Source organism: Anabrus simplex, chromosome 11 (assembly GCF_040414725.1).
Source record: "Anabrus simplex isolate iqAnaSimp1 chromosome 11, ASM4041472v1, whole genome shotgun sequence".
Taxonomy (NCBI): domain Eukaryota; kingdom Metazoa; phylum Arthropoda; class Insecta; order Orthoptera; family Tettigoniidae; genus Anabrus; species Anabrus simplex.
The window spans coordinates 28,569,321-28,592,109 of record NC_090275.1 but is presented as its reverse complement, the minus strand read 5'-3'; the positions used below and the strand labels follow the sequence as shown (position 1 = coordinate 28,592,109).

Here is a 22,789-nt window from a genome sequence, read left to right as displayed (position 1 = left end):
TATAGTGACATGAACAGTGTCTGAAATGCATCTTATCATTGTGCCCCTCCATGATTATCTTTGTGGGTGGGAGCATATAAGGCATCCACAATATTTCCTGTCTGTCTGAAGAGACGACTACAAGAACTAACTCCCCGACAACACACTTGGGAGTGTGGGTTTGCGATGGGGTCTGTAACAGAGTCTGGCAATTCTTCCACTTATTTGCCAGCCGTGTGTCTTTCATCTTTCCCATCCGATCTCACTTGGCCAACTCTTGTTCTTTTAACCCCCTATGGTATTAGGTTTGCGATGCCAAGGGAGTCTCATTTATACGATCTTCGTGGTGGTACTATTTCCTTTTCCAACACCCTCATTCATTGAAGGTTCAGAACTCTGCCATTTTCCCTAATAAAGTTCTTGATTTTCCGTCCAACAGCTACTTTTTGCAGTTTTCGGAGATCCTGAGGTGCTGGCATTTTGTCCCGGAGGAGTTTCTTTATGTTCCAGTAAATTATCCACGCGAGGCTGATGTATTTCAACTCCTTCAAATACCGCCGGACTGAGCTGGGATCGAACGTGCCTACTTGGGCTCAAAAAGCCAGCACTCTAATGTATGAGTCGCTCAGGGATCATGTCTCCCAGTTATCCTACGGATAGGTTTTAATACCTGGTGTACCTAAGGACAATTTCGGATTGCCTACTACAGGTCTGTCTATGTGATACAGGGTTGGTTATTATGAGTAATTTAAGTCATTTATGTTGGCAATCACATTACAGTGAGAATTGGAGCAGAAAGTTTTTTGTTCAAAGTAGTTAAATGAAAGACTGCCTTGTCTAACCCCTGTAACTTTTATTGTTCATATTTATACATGAAAGGTGTAAAATGACAGGAAGGGATTCAGTTGGATCAAAATGTAGCAAGCAGTTTAGCCCAGGCTGACGATTTGGTGTTGATGGCAGACTGTGCTGAAAGCTTGCAACCTGATATCTTTGGCCTGAGCAGAGGTACATTGATTGTGGTATAAAAATCAGCATTATGAAAACTAAGTGATGCCAGCAAAAATCCTAAGAGGGTTGAATATCGGTTACTGTAGGGAATATTCAACTTGAACAGATTGATCATTTCAAGTTTGCCTATGAAGGGCCTATGAAGGGCCTATATAATGGCTTGCAAAGGGTACTCGTATGTTGTGGAAAGCTCATCGGCCACTCGACATGCCTCTACGATGCAATCAAAGCCATTCGCCCAGTTATCAGAGTTTGAGAAGGGGTATTGTCCGAATGTGCAAAGCTGGTAGCTTGTATTGATGAACAGTCCGCTACCTAGACCATTCTGATCAGACTGTTAGGGTGGATGCACAAAGGTATGCACACACGGCAGCTGGACTCAGGACGCTCTGGAGAGAGGAGGGTCCGATCCTCAGACAAGCATGAACAGATCAACTGTTAGAGAGTCTACCATCTAAGCATGTGTAGCACTATAGTTACAGGACTGTCTTCTCAAACCATTTCCAGTTGCTTGATTAAGGATATTTAGTCTCATGGTGCCCATTGTATATCCTGTCATTGACACCAATCCACCGTACCCTCCATTTACAGTAATGTCATAAATGATAAAACTGGCGCAGTATGAACTGAAACAGCTTTTCTTTAGTGGCAAATGAAGGTTCTTTTTGTGCACTGATGACAGCCATGTTCATGTCTTCAGGCCTCAATCTTACCTTTGCTGTCGTGGGACACAACACCCCCATTGTTGGTGTGGTGGCCTGGGGAGCCATCTCCAGTTGTGATACAAGGGATATTGACAGCACTGAGTTATATGTACGATATGCTGCAGCCACATGCATTACCCTTCATGACAGGGCATCCAAAAGGCATTTTCCAGCAGAATAATGTTCGACTGTACAGACCAAGGGTATCACAAGAATGTCTGCCCAATCACCAGATTTGTTGTCCATTGAACATGTCTGGAACCACATGTTGTGCCAAATTCATCAGCTTAGAAGTTCATACAATAATTATAGAGAACCAGTTGTAGCAAGCATGGACATAAATGCTACACATACAAAACCTGTATGTCTCCTTGCTAGCTTGTATCACATCCTGTGTCCATGGTAGGGGCAGATCCTCAGAGCACTAGAGTCCCACTTCAACTTTTCAGATTTTGGCAATAGATGATCCCTTTGCTCTGATACTGTTTTACTTGCATTAATATTATAATCACTTCCTTCAGGCTAGCAACCCGTCGGAAGGACATTTGATTGCTTTCAAGTCTTGCAAAAAGTAAAATGCAAGACCGTAACGGGTCACATGGCCCAATACTTGGAAGGAAGATGATGATGAATATTATAATCACCCATATTACATTTGATTCAATTGTGATAACTCTTTAGTGGTGAAATCATTTGTTTTGTTTGCAAATGTGTATTTCCCCAGGAGGATGGTAGTATAGTAAATCAAACTGAATTATAGCATAACAAAGCTACTGCAGTGAACTCACAGCTGTCATCAAAGGTATCCTGTGTCAAATTATCGTTATACTGGTCTGTTTCAGATCGACTTTGATGAATGAAGTAAAAACTGAGTTGACTCAGGATATCTTACGCATACATTGAAGGAATGAGAAAGATTGCTGGAATGAACAGGTGGAAGCAATGGACGGAGAGTATTCACAAAATGAGAAAACACCTAAGTAATAAATGAACTTGAAGCTGTACCTATAAATTAGTTTATGTGGTGGGATCATGCAAGACAGATGGGAGAAGATAGGTTATTACCAAGGAGAATAATGGACTAAACCACTAAGAGTGCGAAAAGCAGGACACCAAGTCAAACTCCGTTTTTAATGATTTAAAGAAAAGAAGTGGGGAACTGAAGAAGAATATGGAACTAGTAGCAAATAGGGGATTTATCATTTTAGGACTGGTCATGTTTAAGAAGAGTACACCTAAGAACACTAGTCATCTACCAGCTGATGTGGTAAAAAAGACAGATGTATTTTAAATTTCTCCCATCATAAATCCGAAACATAAATTATAATCAATATTTCAATATGATGAAAATGACAATCCAGCCTGTTTCCAGTCATTCGGCTGGATCAGGAATGGAATGAATGAAGCCCCCATCTAGCAGCAAGGATAGGAATTGTGCTGGCTGCCGAAGCCTGTCCCACCCTCTGGGGCAATGATTAATGAATGACAGATGAAATGAAATATCGGGATGTTGCTGGAATGAATTATAACAGGGAAAACCGGAGTACTCGGAGAAAAACCTGTCCCACCTCCGCTTTGTCCAGCACAAGTCTCAGATGGAGTGACCGGGTTTTAAACCATGGAACCCAGCGTTGAGAGGCCGCGCACTGTCGTCTGAGCCACAGAGGCTCAATATTTCAATATGATCCTTTTCCAAAATGTTGAGAAAACTATTTGTGCAGAGAAAATGGATAATAAAGAGATATAGTGTAATTAAAATTTTAAAACGTGTTTTCGATGTATTCAATCAGTGAAATATCACTAAGCTGTCTTTTTAGCTAGTGTGACTGTTGGCGATGTAGTCAGTCTGTCTTTTTTTGAAACAGCAGACATTCATATCATCAGCTGGTCCTATAAGGGTCAAGGAGGTGATTAGTTTCTTCCAGAGCCTCGAGACTGAATGCTGAAAGGCACACCAGTCTATAATGAAGATGCATTTTTGTTATAATACCTCTGATGATCAGCTAATAGGTCATGCATGTAACCTGTGTAAAGCTTAAATGAATTCCAAATTCAGTCCCAACAATGTTAAAATTTGGGTTCTTTTACAATACCTAAACTTCATAATAATTTAAATGGGTACATAAGGTGTTAAAAATGAGTACACATTAAAATGTATCAAATCTTTAATGCTCACAATTTGTTCTCTTTATATGCATATCTCCCAGTTGCAGAATACATAAATAACGAGATCCTTATACAAACATTATTTCAAAAATAGAACATAAAACTTATTTGCACTTTTCCTCTACACTATGATACAGATTTTTGTCAGAATAATGGAAACACCTATATTCTGGAACACAGCATCTTGATCATAAAACTGATCATTCATGCGCTGCGTCCATCGTTTGGTGTTGCAGTGAAGGACATTAGTCTGCAGTATGCCAGTGTAGTACATTTTCATGCAAGAAATAGACCAGATATAGGTGAAGCATCTTTGACTTTCAACGAGGGAAGATTGTTGGAACTTAATTAGTTGGAGCAAGGGTATGGACAAAACATCACCAGTGAATAGTAACAGTGGAAGAAAACTAATCCTCAGTGATCGGGATTAACCAATGTTTAAAAGGATCATCATTAAGAACTGTAGAGGTAATAGGATACAACTGACATCAGAACTCAATCAGCATCTCCAACAACCTGTTTCTGCAAATCACAGTCCGATGCCGAGCTGCACAAACATCTGCAGTCGAGTGACGATATCTGAACCTCTGATCAGCCACCAAGAACGCTTTAGCAAGACGCAAATAGTGTCTAGACCATACATGGACAACGATGACTGGAAGAGAGTAATATGGTCCAATGAGTCATTCTTCACCTTGTATCCAACAACAGGTCAGGTTTATGAATGGCAGACACCCAAATAAACTTGTACGTCGGGCTGCCTACCATTCAACATGGAGGTGGCTCTGTAATGGTGTAAGCCACAATTTTATGGTAATCCATAAGTCCTATTTGTACTCTCACAGGACGAATAATGATAGAGGAGTCTATGGACATTTTAAGTGATATGTGCATCGTATGGAACTGATGTTCTTCAATGAGCACACGGTCTCTCAAGAGGATAATTCACTCTGTTCAGATGGGTCTGATGAACATGTGGATGAATTACATCATCCCCAGTGGCCTACCCTATCACCTGACTTGATCATTACAAAGTATCTGTAGTGTGTTTTATAGCACAAGAATCCAGTGCAATTTCCTTCCCCATCATCACTGACAGAATCGTCTGCTGCATTGCATGAAGAATTGTACAAAATTTCACTGGTCACAACTCAAAAGTTGTATTCATCCATTTCACAACGAGTTTCAACTGTATGACAGACTAAAGGGCTCTACAGGTTCCAGAAATTCTCTGAGGAAAACTGTGTAGGCCTGGTCTTTGAGATGTACAGAATGTGCATACTGAAAAACTTCTTTCTGGCCTTATCCCTAATTTGTACGGGTCGGCACTTGATGTGGATTAACCCAGTTTTACGGCCGGATGCTCTTCATGACACCAACCCTATGTGAAGGGATGTCACCATTATGTGGTTTTGTGGTGGTTGTATGTAGATGAACAAAAATGTATTAAGTCTAAAACAAACACACAGGCTCTGAATCAGAGGAATTAACCATACCTAGTTAAAACCCCTTGGCCTGGCTGGGAATTGAATCTGGGCCCCTCTGAACTGAAGGCCACTATGCTGACCATTTAGCCAAGTAGCCAGAAGTGTGTGGCAGAGACATATGCAGTTATAATAGACTGTACAAGCTGCCGTATCAGAAGAGAGGACACATTTGATAAACTTGTGCAGTCACGGACCGAACAGGCTGATTGGAGCATCTGTAGCCATTGTCAGTTGTCGAGTGGACGACAGTTTCTGAAGAAACATGTCTTGTTACGTTATCGAGGAATTTCTTAAAAATATATACACCTGAACCGTGCCTCTGGCACATCAGGAGTAAAGATTACCACGAGGGGACCAAAAGAGAAACTGCCTGTATGTGTTTAATGGAGAAATAGCAGGTTATAAAACTAAATGCTACCAAAGTCAAATAGTTTCTCTCAGCTGCTAAAAAATTTAAATTTGATAAGAAAGCCATTCTTTTTCATTGTCAACTCAGTTAATATCACTTATATTTTGTGTTTCAACGTACTGGAAAAACATAACACTTCAAAGACTACATTAACAAAGCCTGCCTGGTGGCCACGATCGTTATGGTGTTGAAGTCTATATTAAGATCTCCCACCACAGTTTGTCGGTTTGAGAGTCCTGTTGCCCGAAAAAATTCACAGTCAAAATGTTGGTTGGCAGGGCAGGTGAGATGGTGTACAATTTCTAATCACTAGATTGCATGCCAAAAGCCTCTGAAGCTGTTGATAGTGATTCGTCTGTCGGATGGGGACATAAAGCTTTGAGCAGACCCGATGGTGTTATTCATCAGGAGTAGGCTATGTGCCGACACAGGGTTTCACCATCTCGCTACCTCATTCTTTTTCTCCTTCTTGTTTTGAGACCACTTTGGATCACTTTAATCAACCCTTTGGTTTGTCGATTTCTTGGTAGGAACTGTCCAAGCCTTGCCCTCCTCCCAATACTTCATACGTGTTGATATTCTTGCCCTTTGTTGTGTAGAGAATATTCTAGTTGGTACTTTCTTCTTTGTGAGTGTAAAGTGGAAAGTCATATTTTTAACTGTTGTGTTTATACTGTCTGGTGTAAGGCCAATTTCTTTCAAATCCTCCCTAATTTCTTTTATCCATCAGCATCCAGTTGTAGTATTTTTTGAAGCAAGATTATACTGCACTAGTTGTTTCAGAAGTTGCAAATCTGGCATTCTCAGGATGTGGCCAAAGTACCCCCTTATTTTCTTGTGCATGGTATCAGTAATGGGTTCTAATTTCTGATATACAATATTGTTGGGTACTATTCGCCATTGACCATCTTTTGGTAGCTTTTATTGATACAAGTTCTTCCAATTAGTCTTTCGATCTTCTGTAATCTGTCAGTTTTGGATTGTTTGTTTAGATCATCATCATCATCATCATCATCATCATCATCTCACATCCAGGTTGCCCAAGGGCGTCAAATAGAAAGGCAAGTCAAACATGTCCTTGGACACTCCTATCACTAAAAGCCATACGATAAGTAGGTACGTAAGAAAGACAGTATAACATATCTGTAAAAAAATATTCGTAACAGAATGACATGTTTTGTTCTGCAAGAACATCCTCAGATTCTATTAAGTCACTTTTAACCATGCATATAATGTATGTGAAGGGTACTCATGATGAAGAGGGAATGTCAAATTTTCCAAGTTAAAATTAAATACAATACAATAAAATGAAATACAATACTACAATACTAAATGTACAAGAATGGCTGCATGTGTTTCATTTATTGTCAAGAGTTAGAATGGTACCTACATAATGCTGAGAACCTGAACAATTGTGGTAAGAAAAGAGATTTGAATAGTTTATTTCAGAAACCACCTAAGTGACACTTTTATCAAAATTGAGTTTTTGATGGCATTGTACTATTCAGAGATAAATACATTGTTTTTGGCAGAAACAACCCATGTTCCATATAAGCAATGCTGTTAGGCAGCTATGTAAATAGTTTGTTTATTTCAGAAAGAACCTAAGCGCCGTTGCTTAGGTTCTTTCTGCGGTAAATTCATTCCTCCACGCGTGACGGTTGGTGGCCCTGTTAGGATACCTGTTTTGTGACAAACAGAATCACAGTTTTGCGTTTCATATTGAATCTCTGTGACAGAGGTCGGTCTGAGACGATTACGCATAACTTCCCTGTCCGTAGGCACTCTATTTCGCCTTGTGACAGGGATTTTGGAAGTATTAAACGGCTCTTGAGGAAGGTGGTCAGAATTTATACTCTAGATGAGTATGCTGAGCTCATGTTAAAGGCAAGTGTGTCTGGACGTTTTACCGTTTACCATCTTACCTCCTTGAATCCGGGAGATAGTGGGTTCGAATCCAACTGCCGGCAGCCCTGAAGATGGTTTTCTGTGGTTCCCCATTTTCACGCCAGGCAAATGCTGGGGCTGTACCTTAATTAAGGCCATGGCCGCTTTCTTCCAATTCCTAGGCCTTTCCTATCCCATCGTCGCCATAAGACCTATCTATGTCGGTGCGACGTAAAGCCCCTAGCAAAAAACCATCTTACCTCGTACGATGTCTTTAGTTTTAAACGTTGGTGGCCTATTTCGTACAAGAAAACAACAATCTCTATTGAAACATCAGGCAGGGAAGTACCAAGAGAACGCAAGGAGCCATTGAAGGTTTCTAGTTACAAACAGTTTCTGTACTATAAAGATACTCCAGGACAAGTTGCGGCAAAGGCGTTTATTGGAGGATTTTCATCTACTTTCGCACTACTGAAAACTGACAGCCCACCTGAGCTACCTTCCGAGAAGGCTTATACTTTGGGAAAGGTAAGTTGATTACAATAATATTATTAAAGGGATAGAAATTATTAAGCAAGTAAAAACATTTGTAGCCTATAATAACTTTATAAACCTTTAATGGGTTCTGCACAATGAAATTTTTGATTTTAGGTTCCAGTCAACAAAAAGAAAGAAGACTTGAAAAAATTAATGGACTACACCGTTGGTTATGAAGACTTATGACAGCATCATTCAATGGTCAACAACCGAGAAAGAACCTGCTGAGGATATGCCAGAGGCTGAATAAAGCCAGAAAGGGTTTTACTGTTCTAATTTGTATTTTGTGGTTCATTAACTCATGTCTGATTAAATTTTGATGAATAGAAATGTGTTATTTACGTAACCTTTTATCTTAAAACTTGCATAGATTAATCGATTAGCTGTTTTTTTATAATAATTGCTACAAAAATTAACAGGAAAAGTTGTTTATTTCAGAAACAACCTAAGTGCAATGTTTAAAAAAATTGTTTATGGCATTTAAAATTTTAAAAAATTTCATGTTTACTACACCTTTCTAGCACATTAAAGTTTAATTTAAAAAAATTAGAAGGAGATCAGACTTCAACTTATACTCCCACACAGTTTTTTTTTCATTTTTCCAACAGTTTGAAAAAGTGTATTTAGGTGGTTTCTGCAATTAGCGATTCATTTGTAAAGCAGTGTAACTACACACTCATCATGAAAATAACAGAATATCAGTGGTATCTGATATTCAGTATATAACCTACAAACTTCAACAAACCATCAAGCTTGTACCAGTGGTTTGTGTTGTTCTTGGTGACTTTTAACATAAATCTTTTCTAACATAACACTGATTCTTTTCCGGCCCGTACTTGTAGACATGATATAGGCTCATACTCCATACGTCTGTAGTTCTTTTCTTCTCCTTCTGCTTTTCCCACACTGGTGTCGCACATATGGACTTGGCCTGGTTTTACAGTTGGATGCCCTTCCTGATGCCAACCCTATGTGGAGGGATATATTGACTGTTGTGGCGGTGGTTAGTGGGGTGTGTTGTGTGAAAATGAAGAAGAATGTGAAAAAACACAAAAAGCACTCCCTGAGCTGTAGCATTTAAGCATACACAGTTAAAACCTCTGACCTGAAGTGAATTGAACTTCAGGCTCTCTAAACCAAACACCAGTCCCCTGACCATTCAGCGAGGGAGCCAGACGACTCTTAATAAAATTATATATATTAATACATTAGGCTTGCATAAATTATTTTCAAAATCCTATACTTTTGCTTCACTATCAGCTTCATTCTGTGAAGCAAACATTATGGTTATTTACAGGTGTAAAACACAGTACCTCAGTTATGTAATTCATCTTCAATTTGCTTGTGTGCACACACTGTGCCGCTGATATAGTTCTAAGTTCGACCACATGTACTTTAAACATCCTGTGCAAATATTCACAACTTATTTGAAACTTCTCCAAATTATTTTTTCTGATGCTTTCATAGAACACCAAAATGCTGGATGCTTTTCCACATACACAGTATATGTTTTCTTAGAACTTCTCTCTAGCAAGAACAATTTGTGGGAATTGTCGAGTGTGCTGTGGATGTATCTATCCTTCAAGGACTTTTATGATATTTTGAATGGTTTCTGAGCCAATTTATAGTGCCACATTCTGCAACATACACCTGCTGACATTCCCATTCTTCAAACATACAACAATGACTCTCCCTAATCTTAACGTGTACAGTTTTCTATATTACTTCATATCTCCATGACCATTCCCTTTTTGTGTTGGACAACTTCTGCAATAACTCTTCAGCCCTTTGTGTACATATGAGCTGAAATGGCTAATTATCTGTAGTCAAGTGACATTCATGCACAATACTGTTTACATTGCATGAATTTGTCAGTGATTATGAATAAGTGTTGATGGGACAGATTTCAGGTCCCTGGTATTGACTGTGGCTTGCTAACACAAACATGTCTGTACAAGAAGGAGGAGCAAGAAACAAATCGGTCCGGTGGAGAGGGAGAAATTTTATGTGGTTAATGTCTATTTGTCTTCATGTGTATTAGAATATGAATGCATGATAGTGGTTTTTGGAAGAAATTAATGTGCGTCAATGGAGATTACTCTGATACAAAGTATGTCTGGAATGTGGGTCAGGTTATACTTATCTGTACAAAATTCTATGAACTTAGGCAGCGGCTGGCTGGGACCGTTTTTTAGGTTATTACTTTATCAGTAATGCTAACATCATATAAGATACTCTTTAATTCAATGCTACACATTCATTTCTTCCTAAATTCAATTCGGGCTTGGGCACTGGAGATAACGAACGTGAATCCGGAACGAGTTTTTAAGTCAAGTACAGAACAGTTTCTCAAATCTATTAAAGTGTCAATAATGGACTTGAACATTCATATAATTTGTCACACTTGTTCTTAATATCACCCATTCACAATCTTTGACAAGTCTACGAAACAAACAATATACATATATATGCATAGTTAAAAGTGTTTTGATAAAATCCAAGGATGTTTTTATACAAGGTGTGTTCCATAAATAATGCGACCAAATTCATAAAAAATCATTAATTGAATATATTTGTACAAATAATCAAAAATCTTCAAAATAGCACCCTCTTGCATCGATACACTTCTGGAGGCGGTGTTTCCATGCCTGGAAGGCCTTCTCCGGAATGTCCCTTAGAGCCGATGTAACATGTGCCTGGATTCTTTCAATTGTGTCCCAATGTTTTCCTTTCATGACTCCTTTTAACCGAGGAAACAAAAAAAAAGTCAGCGGGAGCCAGGTCAGGACTGTAGGGAGGCTGGGGAACCACTGGGGTGTTGGTCCTGGCCAGGAAGTCGTTGACAATGAAGGCGCTGTGACTCGGTGCGTTGTCGTGATGAACTTTCCACGTGTCCTTGATGTCGCTTCGGCAGCGCGAGACCCTCCTTTTCAGTCTTTTGAGTACCTCCAAGTAGAAAACTCGAGTTCAGTGTAGTCCCGGTAGGTACGAATTCGTGGTGGACAATGCCTCTGACGTCAAAGAAGACAATGAGCGTGGTTTTGATCCTGGACTTGCTCATGAGTGCCTTCTTGGGACGGGGCGACGATGGGGTGTGCCACTCTGAACTCTGCCTTTTTGTCTCAGGGTCGTACTCTAAAATCCATGTCTCATCACCAGTGATAACTGAGTTTAAAAAATTAGGATAATTTTCACACATTTCCAACATTTCTCAGCACCGAAGCACTCGCATGTCCATGTCGGTCAACACTTTTGGGACCAGTTTGGCACACGTTTCTCATGTTCAAATCTTCGGTCACAACGCGTAAAACGGTTGTTTTTGTCATGTTTAGAGTTTGTGCTATCAATTGAAGGCTCAGCCGTCTGTCAGAGTTCAAACAATCGCGCACACGCCTCACATTTTTGTCGACTCGTGAGGTTGATGGCCGTCCACTGTGAGGTTCGTCGGTGATCTCCTTTCGGCCCTCCATGAACGACTTGTGCCATCGGAAAACTTGTGATTTGGACAAGCAATCAGTCCCAAAGGCCTGCTGAAGTAATGGAAATGTTTCGGTGGCGGACTTCCCAAGTGTAACGCAAAATTTGATAGCGTACCGTTGTTCTACAGAACGATCCATTGTGCCGTGTTACATGAACTTAAAACGGGTTTGACGGAAACGCACGTCCTGACTCTCCGACAGCTCGCTGCCGAATGAGACAAAGAGCGTTTGAAGCTAACACCCCCCTCCACCTAGCCCAGCAGGTTAGAACATGCTGCGGTGTACAGTTGCGTCAGAAAAAAATTGGCGCATTACTTATGGAACGCACGTTGTAGAAGAAAATTTCATTTTGTTACTACTATTTCTTGCAGGTAAGTTATGATGTTCTAAGTGTTATATTTAGTCTTTTGACAGACTGGAAAAACATATGAGTTATAAAAACCTTAATGTCACCAAGTGTCTTGTGAGGTGAAATAGCTACTCGCATAACAGTGTCTTGTTTTATAGTGAGTAGCTTAACTAATATAGTTGGTCCCTTATTGGACATAATAAATTTTCCAGCTAACCAATTTCAATAAGTTTCTTCATCCATCCTTAAACAACCATTTCTGAGAGCAAGTTCATATAGGAAAACTCTGTTCATTTTGTAGCCACTCCTTCCATCATATAACCCTCTTAACAAGCTTCTTCAATTGCATTTTAATGCATTTTGTTGAAAACAAAAAATAATGTCTGATTGTGTCCAGACAAACAACTGAACTGAAAGGTTTTCTGGAAAGAACTTGTGATCGAGGGCGAATTGAGGCCGATCTTAAGTCCAGGCCTACATCTACAGTTTTTCTTCAGACAATTTCTGGAACGTGTGTGGGGCCCTTGAAGTGGGGGAGGAACTAAGGCCATATTATTCATGTTCGCTGAGGTGTTTCCATTATTTTTATTATCAACTGTATTTACTGAAGTGGGTCTCTTTCTTGGAGTAAGTGGCGACGTTTAAGATGATTAATGAGAGCTGATTTTCTTTGAAAGTTTCTCTCACACTGACTACAATCATGAGGTTGCTTTTTACGGTGCACAGTCATATGATATCGTAGACTAGATCGGAATGCGAAACTTTTCATACAATAGAGACATGAGTAACTCTTCTCAGAATTATTACCAACAGGAGGCAAGTCAGGACTGGAAATTTCTGCACATTTTTCCTTGCACCCCGGACATGAGTATTTATTCTCTCCTGCACAGACAGACTGAAGTGAAGGTTCGCCTATGAACGACTTGTTACATTCGGAACATATATAACATCGCTTACCGATATGTACTGCAGTATGAGCATCAAGCTGTGCACTGTTGGCAAATATTTGATTGCAAAGACCACATGCAAAAGAATCCTTTGTATGTATTGAAACGTGCTCAGTCAAGTAGGCCTGCTCCTTAAAGACCTGAGGACACAGCTCACAAGCGTAAGTTTTTATCTCACTGTGTTGTAACATGTGCTTCACCAGACTGCACTGTTCTGTGAATGTTTCATTGCACAACTTACACAAAATGTCTTTTCCATGTTCAAAATTAACAACACCGTCTTCATCCGGATCTCTTTCACCACTGTCTGGGCTGTCTTCAGCTATGTAAGAATGGTCCTTCCTGTTATCAAGAACAACAAGAAAAGGTTTTTAGAATCCCAAACACAATGGAAGAAAATATATTCAACAGACAAGGGAATGGGATGAAGAGCTGACAAAGTAAAAAAATATATGAAATGTCGTATGGCTTTTAGTGCCGGGATATCCCAGGATGGGTTCGGCTCGCCAGGTGCAGGTCTTTCTATTTGACTCCCGGAGGCGACCTGCGCATCGTGATGAGGATGAAATGATGATGAAGACAACACATACACCCAGCCCCCGTGCCATCGGAATTAACCAATTAAGGTTAAAATCCCCGACCCGGCCGGGAATCAAACCCGGGACCCTCTGAACCGAAGGCCAGTACGCTGACTGTTCAGCCAACGAGTCGGACAAAACAAAATAAATTATATATATATACAAAACTGGCAGAATCTACAGTGAACATCTGAACTAGGAATCAGCTGCATGTTTCTTTTCTACTTTTTGTTGGCTGTGGAAATGTCTATAAAATCAGGCCACATATACTCGAACCTGAAGGTAACAATATATATATATTTTTTTTGCTAGTTGCTTTACGTTGCACCGACACAGATAGGTCTTATGGCGACGATAGGACAGGAAAGGCCTAAGAATGGGAAGGAAGCAGCTGTGGCCTTCATTAAGGTACAGCTCCAGCATTTGCCTGGTGTGAAAATGGGAAGCCACAGAAAACCATTTTCAGGGCTGCCGACAGTGGGGTTTGAATGACATCATGCCCTCATATTCGGGCTTATAGCTCCAGGACTGAAGGTCCAATACCAACGTTTAAGTACCGTCCGATTGAAAATATGGCACACAAAATATAATATGACACACCTGTGGGCCTCAGTTGGGAAGGGAAGATTAAGAAAGTGACTATTTTGAGTAACATGATTTGGTTTATGATTAATAACACAAAAACCAAAAGACATACGAAAGTGGTGGAGATCTCAAGACAGAGCATTTGACTCCTTACGTTTGCATGATAAAATGGCCTTACTACCAAAAGAATAATGAGGCAAGGAAGGGGCCCAGAATTTAGAAAGGTTTTCTTTTTAACACGTTTGCTGCCACCATTTTCTAAAATATCTTTCTCAGAAGCTGTATTGGCAGTATCAGTCAATCCTAATAAATGGCACTATATTTTATCAAAAGCGTGTCTATCGAGTTAAAAAAAGTAAATACCGTATTATGCATATAATAATATCTATTTTTTTACGCTTTAAAGCGTCAAGCAATACTTTTCTTTTGTACTAATTATTTGTATGACAATCCACAACGAGATGGACCAGACAGCACATTATTGTAAATAAACATCATTTGTCGCCAATTGTGGCGAAATCCAGTTTTTTTGTTAAACAAATTGTTAAACAAATACTATAAATAACTGAAACACAAACATGCTAATTATGTCCACATAATGTTTATGAATGGCACAAGTGCTAAGAGTTTTGATTGTGCATCTATTTTTGACAGATGACACTGCATCGTAGACAGTACCCTGGTTGACCTGGACATATCGGACATTAGTAAACTGTGTCTGTTCACCTTCCTTCTTGAGTACAGAGTGTACATCTCTTCCTCATAATCTGTTTCTTCCCTGGTGTTGGTTCGCACTTTACAAGAACATGCTGCCGTGGCACATCATGTGATGGGCGGTTCTTTCCACTCATTGAAGGTAACAGCTGCTTGATGTCGTTCAGTCCAGTCTGAAAACATAAAGTGGCATAGCTCCACCGAAGTATTTATTGAACAAGTAATGTGAATTCAGTAAAATCATTTCAACAAAGTGTATGAATAGTTTCTTAGGCCAACAAACTGTTTTCCTTTGGGATGGATAATAGGATAACATTTGATCCTGTTTATCCACTTGTCATGAATTTGTTGTAACTAACAACTGGTGAAGACTTTTTTGCTGTTTCTTTCCGTATGTTTTCCACTTCCACAAGTCTATTATCATACTCCGTTGAGATGTAACTTGCATCTCATTTGTCTTTCCACTTGCCTGTCATAACTCCTTTAGCATATCTAGCAACTGTCTCCCCCCCCCAGTTCTGCAACTTTCACTTCCTTAGGTGAATTCCTTCTATCCAACCTTAGCGTTCCAGTACAGTGTGTTTCTTCATCCAAGAGTTTCTTAGCCTAATCAAAACTCTTGTAATAGTAGTCCATAAAAATGTGGTGACCAACATTTAATTTATCTGCTAATAAATGGATAATTACCTTCTGTGCATGACCTTTACCACCACAATCATCCAACAAACCAGTATACATCGTAACTTTCTGGGTGAATCCTTTTGCTGTTGTCAGCATGTAAAATTTCACTTCATATTTATTACACCTGTTCTGGATGTATTGACGAAATGACAAATGACCTTGGCAAAGAACCACACTTTCATCTAGTGATAGTTTACAACCTGGATGTTACACTTCTGACATCCTGTTGTTGAAATACGTGATCACTGGTTTTATTTCGTACAAGTGGTCGCTTTGTTTCGATTCACCTTCACCAGGATTTCTTGAAAAATGAAGAGCGCGCAACATCAGAAGAAACCTGTTACGACTCATGCTCGCTGAAATGCCTTTATTACGGAATAAAACATCTTTTGTCCAATAATCCTGTAACTATTCATTTTCACATTACCCACATGGAGAAACACACCCAAAAATACCAGTAACTCTTCTAAAGTTATGTCTTTCTGCTGACAGATTTGCAATTTGTCTTTAAATATCTGTATGGCATTGTAATTAGTTTAATCTACAACTTCTTGGAGAAATAAATCTTCCAATAAAAGACGGAAGTAGTCAGTAGCCTGGTTATCGTTCGGGCAAATAAGAAGGCTTTCCTTTTTAGTAAACGGGAAATAAGTTGGCTCACCTACCCAATTAATTTCCTCTTCATTTGGGGATGTTGATTGCACATTTTTATGAACGTTGTCATCTTCATTCAATGCACTGTTGTCGCTTTCACTATCAGAATTCCTTCACTCATCGCCCTCACTGTCTGACAATATATCAGATTTGCTGTCAGAAACCTTTCAATTCATTTCATTTCAATTAAATCTTCATTAGTATAAATTATCTCTCATATTTCTTCTTCTTGAGCCTCCGTGGCTCAGACGGCAGCGCGTCGGCCTCTCACCGCTGGATACCGTGGTTCAAATCCCGGTCACACCATGTGAGATTTGTGCTGGACAAAGCGGAGGCGGGACAGGTTTTTCTCCGGGTACTCCGGTTTCCCTGTCATCTTTAATTCCAGCAACACTCTCCATTCTCATTTCATAGCATCTATCATTCATTAATAAATCACTTTGGAAGTGGCGACCCCATCGTACTAACAGCCTATATCTGCTTCATTCATACATAACTGACCTGGTCAATGACTGGAAAACAGTTTGTAGGTTTTTTCATTTCTTCTTCTTAGGATGAAACAGACCGGGCGCTGACCTGTTGTTCTCCATTTCGAAGCAATACAGATCGTCACCTAATTGCTCAACATTGGAACCGCGTGCGGCAAATTGGTCTAAAGGTAACCTTCCTGCAGTGCCGGCATAACCACAAGCTTCAAGCGCTAAGCCGGCACATTTATATGTAGCTTTAGAAACATAGGGCTTTGGACACTTTAAAGCGTCAGTGGCAGTGAAGTGTTAAGTGGTACCAAGCGATTTGGATCATGTAGCTATGAGCTTGCATTTTGGAGATAGTGGGTCTGAAACCCACTGTCAGCAGCCCTTAATAACGTTTTCAGTGATTTCCCCATTTTCACACCAATCAAATGCTGGAGCTGTACCTTAAGTAAGGACTTAAGGCCACAATTGCTTCCTTCCCAGTCCTAGCCATTTCCTATCTCATCATCATCAAGACTTGTCTGTATTGATGCAATGTAATGCAAAACGTGTATATTTTTAAAAATTGGTAATTTGGCCGTTTAAATATTAATTCCGCCCCCTTCTTGGGAGTGTACTGTTAGAAAGATGACAATGTGATCATCATTACATTTATTCTTTCACCTCTATAATCTTTCCTTGCTGCCTTTACAATGTCATCCATCACCATTATGAACAGTAAAGGTGACAACACACTCCCTTGTTTTAGCGCATTGTCAATTCCAAACCATTCTGTTCTAGCCACTGTTGTCTTCACACAGCTGTAACACTTATCATATATTGCTTTTATCATTTATCATGTACCAACATATGTACAAAACAACGGAGTCATTTTAAAATGATTTTATACTGAAGTGCAACTTATCATGTACCATATTTAATATTAATCTATGTGGGTGTTACAGTATGTTTTGAAGTTGTTTCTAGTTACTGTGTTTGCTTGATTTGACTCTGTGGCTAATGATGGCACAAGTTTAGTGCCAAAACTAGTACCTTATGTGAACGACATGTGATTGATTCACATTAATAAATGTTTGCGTATTAATTTCAATTATTGTTATTGCTATGTGGCTTTTGTATAGCTGTTACCGGAAAACAAAGGGAAAATAACTCGTTGGGTTCATCCAATAAATTAAAAGAGGGACGAATCAGGTCTGTTTTATACACTATTTGAAGATCTAAGAAAAGATATAAGAAAGTCCTTTAACCACTTGACGTACTTTGACGGATCTCTCCGTCCTGGCTCTCGATTGCACTCCGGTACAAAGACGGATCTCTCCGTCCACGCGTAGTGTTTATTTCCGTACCCGCTCCAAGACGGTTTCCTTTGTGAAAGGATTTGATATTAGTAAGGTAACCTCTTGACAGATGGAATCACTGTTTTATTCCATTGATGTATTCGATAAACACGTCCGTGCAGTTATTCCACAGAAAGGATAACCAGTATCTTAGCAACCTCATTGTAAGCGAAATCATGGCTGCCTCCATGTTGAGTGACGAAGCGATTATATGGGAATTTTTAGAAAAGAATTACATTGATATAGAAATTAGCGACGAATAATTTAGTGGATATGGAAAGTAGTGAAAGTAGTTCGTGTGATAGAAACTTTAGCGCTGGTAGGGGTGAACAAAGTGCTGTTTTGCCGTCAAATATGTCGCTGAATTTTAGGCCTACAACTGATGCGGCACCAGCGGCTTCTAATCATGTTTTATGCGAAAGGGAGTGGGAGCACATAAGTAATACTCCAGAGTATCATTCATGCATCGCAACTGGTGAAATAGTGTTTTCCAAAGGCACCTAGGACAATGCCCGAACGAACTACAAGTTGTGAACGAATTTCTAACAGCAGACTTTTCGGGAACATCTAACCAATGAGGTAAATGCTTATGCAAGTAAATGTCTTGTACCGGCTGCCGAGGATATAAATAGGGTAATGTCATCTGGAAAGGAACACTGGTTTCCTGTATCTGTGGATGAAATGAAGGCCAGATTACCTTGAAGTGGTAATGTATGATGGAAAAAAAGATGTTCAGACCCAATCTTGTTGTTGACTACAACTGTGGAAAGGGTGGTGTTGATTCCCATGACCAGGGATTCGCATCATTCCTCTTGATGAGGAAGTATGTAAAAGGATACAAAAAATATACTTCTACATGCTAGACATGACTCTTCTGAATTCCAACATCATTCATCCCCTCCTCAACCCTGAAAAGAAGCAAGTAGGCTTTACCACGTTCTGGATCAATTTGGCCGAACAGCAGTTGGCAAGTGTGACCTTGCCTGACTATCCAAAATAAGGCACCCAAGCCCTGGGGATACAAGACTGAGACTTCAAGAGAGGCACTGGGGACACTTTCCGACCAAAATACCCCCCAAAACGAAGAAGGTTATCCCATCACGGAGATGCAAAGTATGTGTGACACGGGGTCTGAGGAAGGAATCTTCATTTGAATGCCACCGGTGCAAGGAGGCGATGCACGAAAATGACTGTTTTATGATTTACCATATTCATAAAGACTTCACAAAGTACATCTGACAGTAGTTTGGATATTTCCTCTCATTACGTTGCTGTAAAGCATGCTTTTTTAGTGTCGGTGATAACATCATGTAAAGCAATGAAAATAAATGGTACACCAAGGCATAAATAAGTTCAGTTAAATGGTATGTGAATGGGTTAACTATTTTCATATGTCCATTTCTACACTTGACGATTTACATGAGCGGTTGAAAGATACCATTCAGCATCAGAACACCAAGATGAGGAATTGCAGTCAACCTGAGCAGATGTTGGCTTCTGCAATAAGGTAAGTAGACATTTATTAGCTCATCTCACAGAGAGCTGAAGTCTGTAACTGTATTATATGAAAAAGTTGACAACACCTGAGATGCACTGTCTGAGTGACTGATTTCTAATGCCGATGTTGTAGACGAGTGTGGACCACAAGTTGTGTAAAATTGGCTTAATGACGAAAATTACATTCTCGATGACCCATTACTAATGCACGGGGAATTTCCTTGAAATGCCAGCGGCTGACTTGGATTGAACATGTACTGACATGTTATTTGCACATCGGAAATGGCTGGAGACTGATTAAAAAAACTTGGCTTTTTCTATGCTGAATATTCACTATGAGTTGAAGGACACCTATTTGGAATTTGATGATTTCATCATCAAATGTTTGTCAAGAATGTATAATAGCATTGATGAATGACAGGTGGAGATTTGGCTGGCTACTACTTTCAAGTGCCTGCAACGTTTTTATCTCTAGCTCATCAGGTTTACGACGCTTTCGGAAACCCTCTTCTTTATTCGGCATTTTCGATTCCTGGGAGAATTTAGTCCAATCATTTACCCCATCTGTGTATTGTATTGTCTGCCAAGCTAACTTCTGTATGCCGTCCTTCAGTCAACTTCATAAAAAAATTTAACTGTTTTAGGCATACTCTTAAAACTCACAACTACTCCTTTGATGTTCTTTTGCCTTTTCTACATGATATTACGAAAGCATCTCTCATGTTTCCCCACTTTTCATTACTTCTTTACCTGTAAAGAATATACACATATTATTGTCCTTGTTTTAAATATTTAGCAAGTGGATGCACTTTCACAGGCCTCCACTACAATTACGGAATTGGCATTTCAACAGCCATCTCTATAGTTAGAGATGTGTATTCCAGTATTTGGTCCAACTTACAACGGGAATGTATTCATACACCTACAGAGGACCGCTGGGAAACAACCGCTTCAGAATTTGAAAAGAGCTAACTTTCCCCACTGTCTAGGGTCAGTAGATGGAAAACATATCTGAATAATTAGTCCATCTGACAGTGGTATGTTGTTTTACAATTACAAGATTTTTATTTATTTTATACATCTGTTTATGTAAATATTGGAAGTTTTGGAAAAGACTTGTGATTCATCAATTTTCATAAAGTGTTCATTGTGGAAGTCAATCGAGACAAACAATCAGGAGGTACCAGAGGAGAGATGTCTTCCCAGCACAGAAAGTCCAAATGTGTCTTACTTTTTTTGTTGGAGACTAAGCGTTTTCGCTACACAGACATCTACAACGCCTTTATGGAGGATCTAACCTCACACTCAAAAAAAGGATTTTCAATTATTGTCCGTGTAGAGCAAGGAGATATGCTGAATACACATCTGGAATTTAAACAAATGGAGAGAGAAAGCATATGACAGTGTAACGAGGGAAAATATGTTCACCATACTGGGGGGCTATGGGATTAAGGGTAGATAATTAAAATCAATCACAGGCATTTATGTTGACAATTGGGCTGCAGTGAGAATTGATAGTAGAATGAGTTCTTTGTTCAGGGTACTTAAGGGGGTTATACAAGGCTGTATTCTTTCACCTTCATTGTCCATAGTTTACACGGATCATCTGCTGAAAGGTATAAAGTGGCAGGAAGGGATTCAGTTAGGTGGAAATGTAGTAAGCAGTCTGCCCTATGCTGACGACTTGGTCTTAATGGCAGACTGTGCTGAAAGCCTGCAGTCTAATATCTTGGAACTTGAAAATAGGTGCAATGAGTATGGTATGAAAATTAGCCTCTCGAAGACTAAATTGATGTTAGTAGGTAAGAAATTCAACAGAATTGAATGTCAGATTGGTGATACAAAGCTAAAACAGGTCGATAATTTCAAGTATTTAGGTTGTGTGTTCTCCCAGGATGGTAATATAGTAAGCGAGATTGAATCATTAACTCCCCTGATAAGGTTTACGTGAGGAAGAGAATTCGGTTGTAAAAACTAACTACGAAGATTCGTCTCGCTTCTTATTTGACTCCGAAGAGAAAAGGAATAAGGGTATCTTATTATTGTATTATGCATTATTAATCAAAAGAACTTAATGGCCAGTTGTCTCTCAACTGAGCAGTAGGCCTACCACACAGTAAACCTGATCACGTCTTTCATTTGAATTATCATCATCTTGTGCCGCCAACTTCCCTGATACCGGCATGTCGTCATTCAAGATTCTGTCTTTTCTTAAATTCTAAAAATAGTTTTGTTCTCGACTATGAAGTCCAAAAAGTGAGAATCTATTCGCAAATGGTTTGTGGAGATGGTGTCTTATTCCCAGTTGGTATATGTGTAGCAGAAGCCACCCCTTCCGAATAAAGCTGTGCTGTATAAAGCGTGCCAATAGACCAGCTGATAACTAGCGTATATTACGAGTTGAACTTCTGAATGTAATACACAATGACTTGAAGCATTCTTTGGATAACTGCAGCTGTTAAAAGCGAGACCTTTATTTTTGAAGTATATTGCATGCTTTTTCTCTACAATTATCACCACAGGATTTACCTAAAGAGCTGTAATTGAGATAAGAGAAACCGCATTGTTCAGGTTAGGTATGTTATCAAGTGCCCGGATAGTGCTAGAAGTTCCATGGCAGAAAGAATTAAAAAAAAACAGAAAGCTTGCCGCATTTACGGATATCTACAGGTGTGGTGGTAATGCGTTTTAATATCATAATGTTTAATTTTGTACGTTCGTTGTCTCCAATTTTTTATTAACACAGGATACGTTTTGCTTGGGGTCTCCGAAAATCATGAAAGTAGTTAGTGGGGACATAAAATCAATATTATTTGTTAGGTACATTGCTGAGTAAAATTTTCGTTATAAATGGATTGTTTTTATCACATTTTAAACCCACTTCTCTCCAAAAGTTACGTATATTGGCCCGAGTAATGAGATATTAAATGATCACTTTGTTAATGATCTCCCCTGCTATATTGCTTAACCAAAGTAAACTTGTATCCTCACCCCGAGGTGGTGCAGCTCTTTTTAGGCATGCCCCCAATGGAGATGGGCTGCATGCACCATTTATACTGTATATCAACCTTACTGCCTTTCTTAAATCTCTGGCGGTACTGTACTGGGAATCAAACTCAGGCCCCTCCCTGAGAATGGCACCAAATTGTGCTAACCATCACGCTGGCGACATTCTTGATGATGCTTGTTGTTTAAAGGGGCCTAACATCGAGGTCATCGGCCCGGACATTCTTAACTACAAAACACAGACATATAGCATGACCAATGCATGCTTGCAATACATGGGCTGGTTACAAAACTTTTCACCTATTC

General features: G+C 39.5%; 1 protein-coding gene across 5 annotated transcripts in view; it reads right to left on the bottom strand.

Annotated features, from left to right (window-relative positions):
* Positions 1-3,841: 3,841 nt before the first annotated feature.
* The window catches only part of LOC136883337 (zinc finger protein 501), a 55,510-nt gene continuing 36,562 nt past the window's right edge, over positions 3,842-22,789 (bottom strand). For all 5 annotated transcript variants that reach the window (XM_067155575.2, XM_067155574.2, XM_068229689.1 and 2 more), the window contains one exon: positions 3,842-13,297. In XM_067155575.2, the coding sequence (XP_067011676.2) occupies positions 12,610-13,297 (688 nt within the window). In that variant the 3' untranslated portion in view covers positions 3,842-12,609. The remainder of the gene's footprint in view (positions 13,298-22,789) is intronic.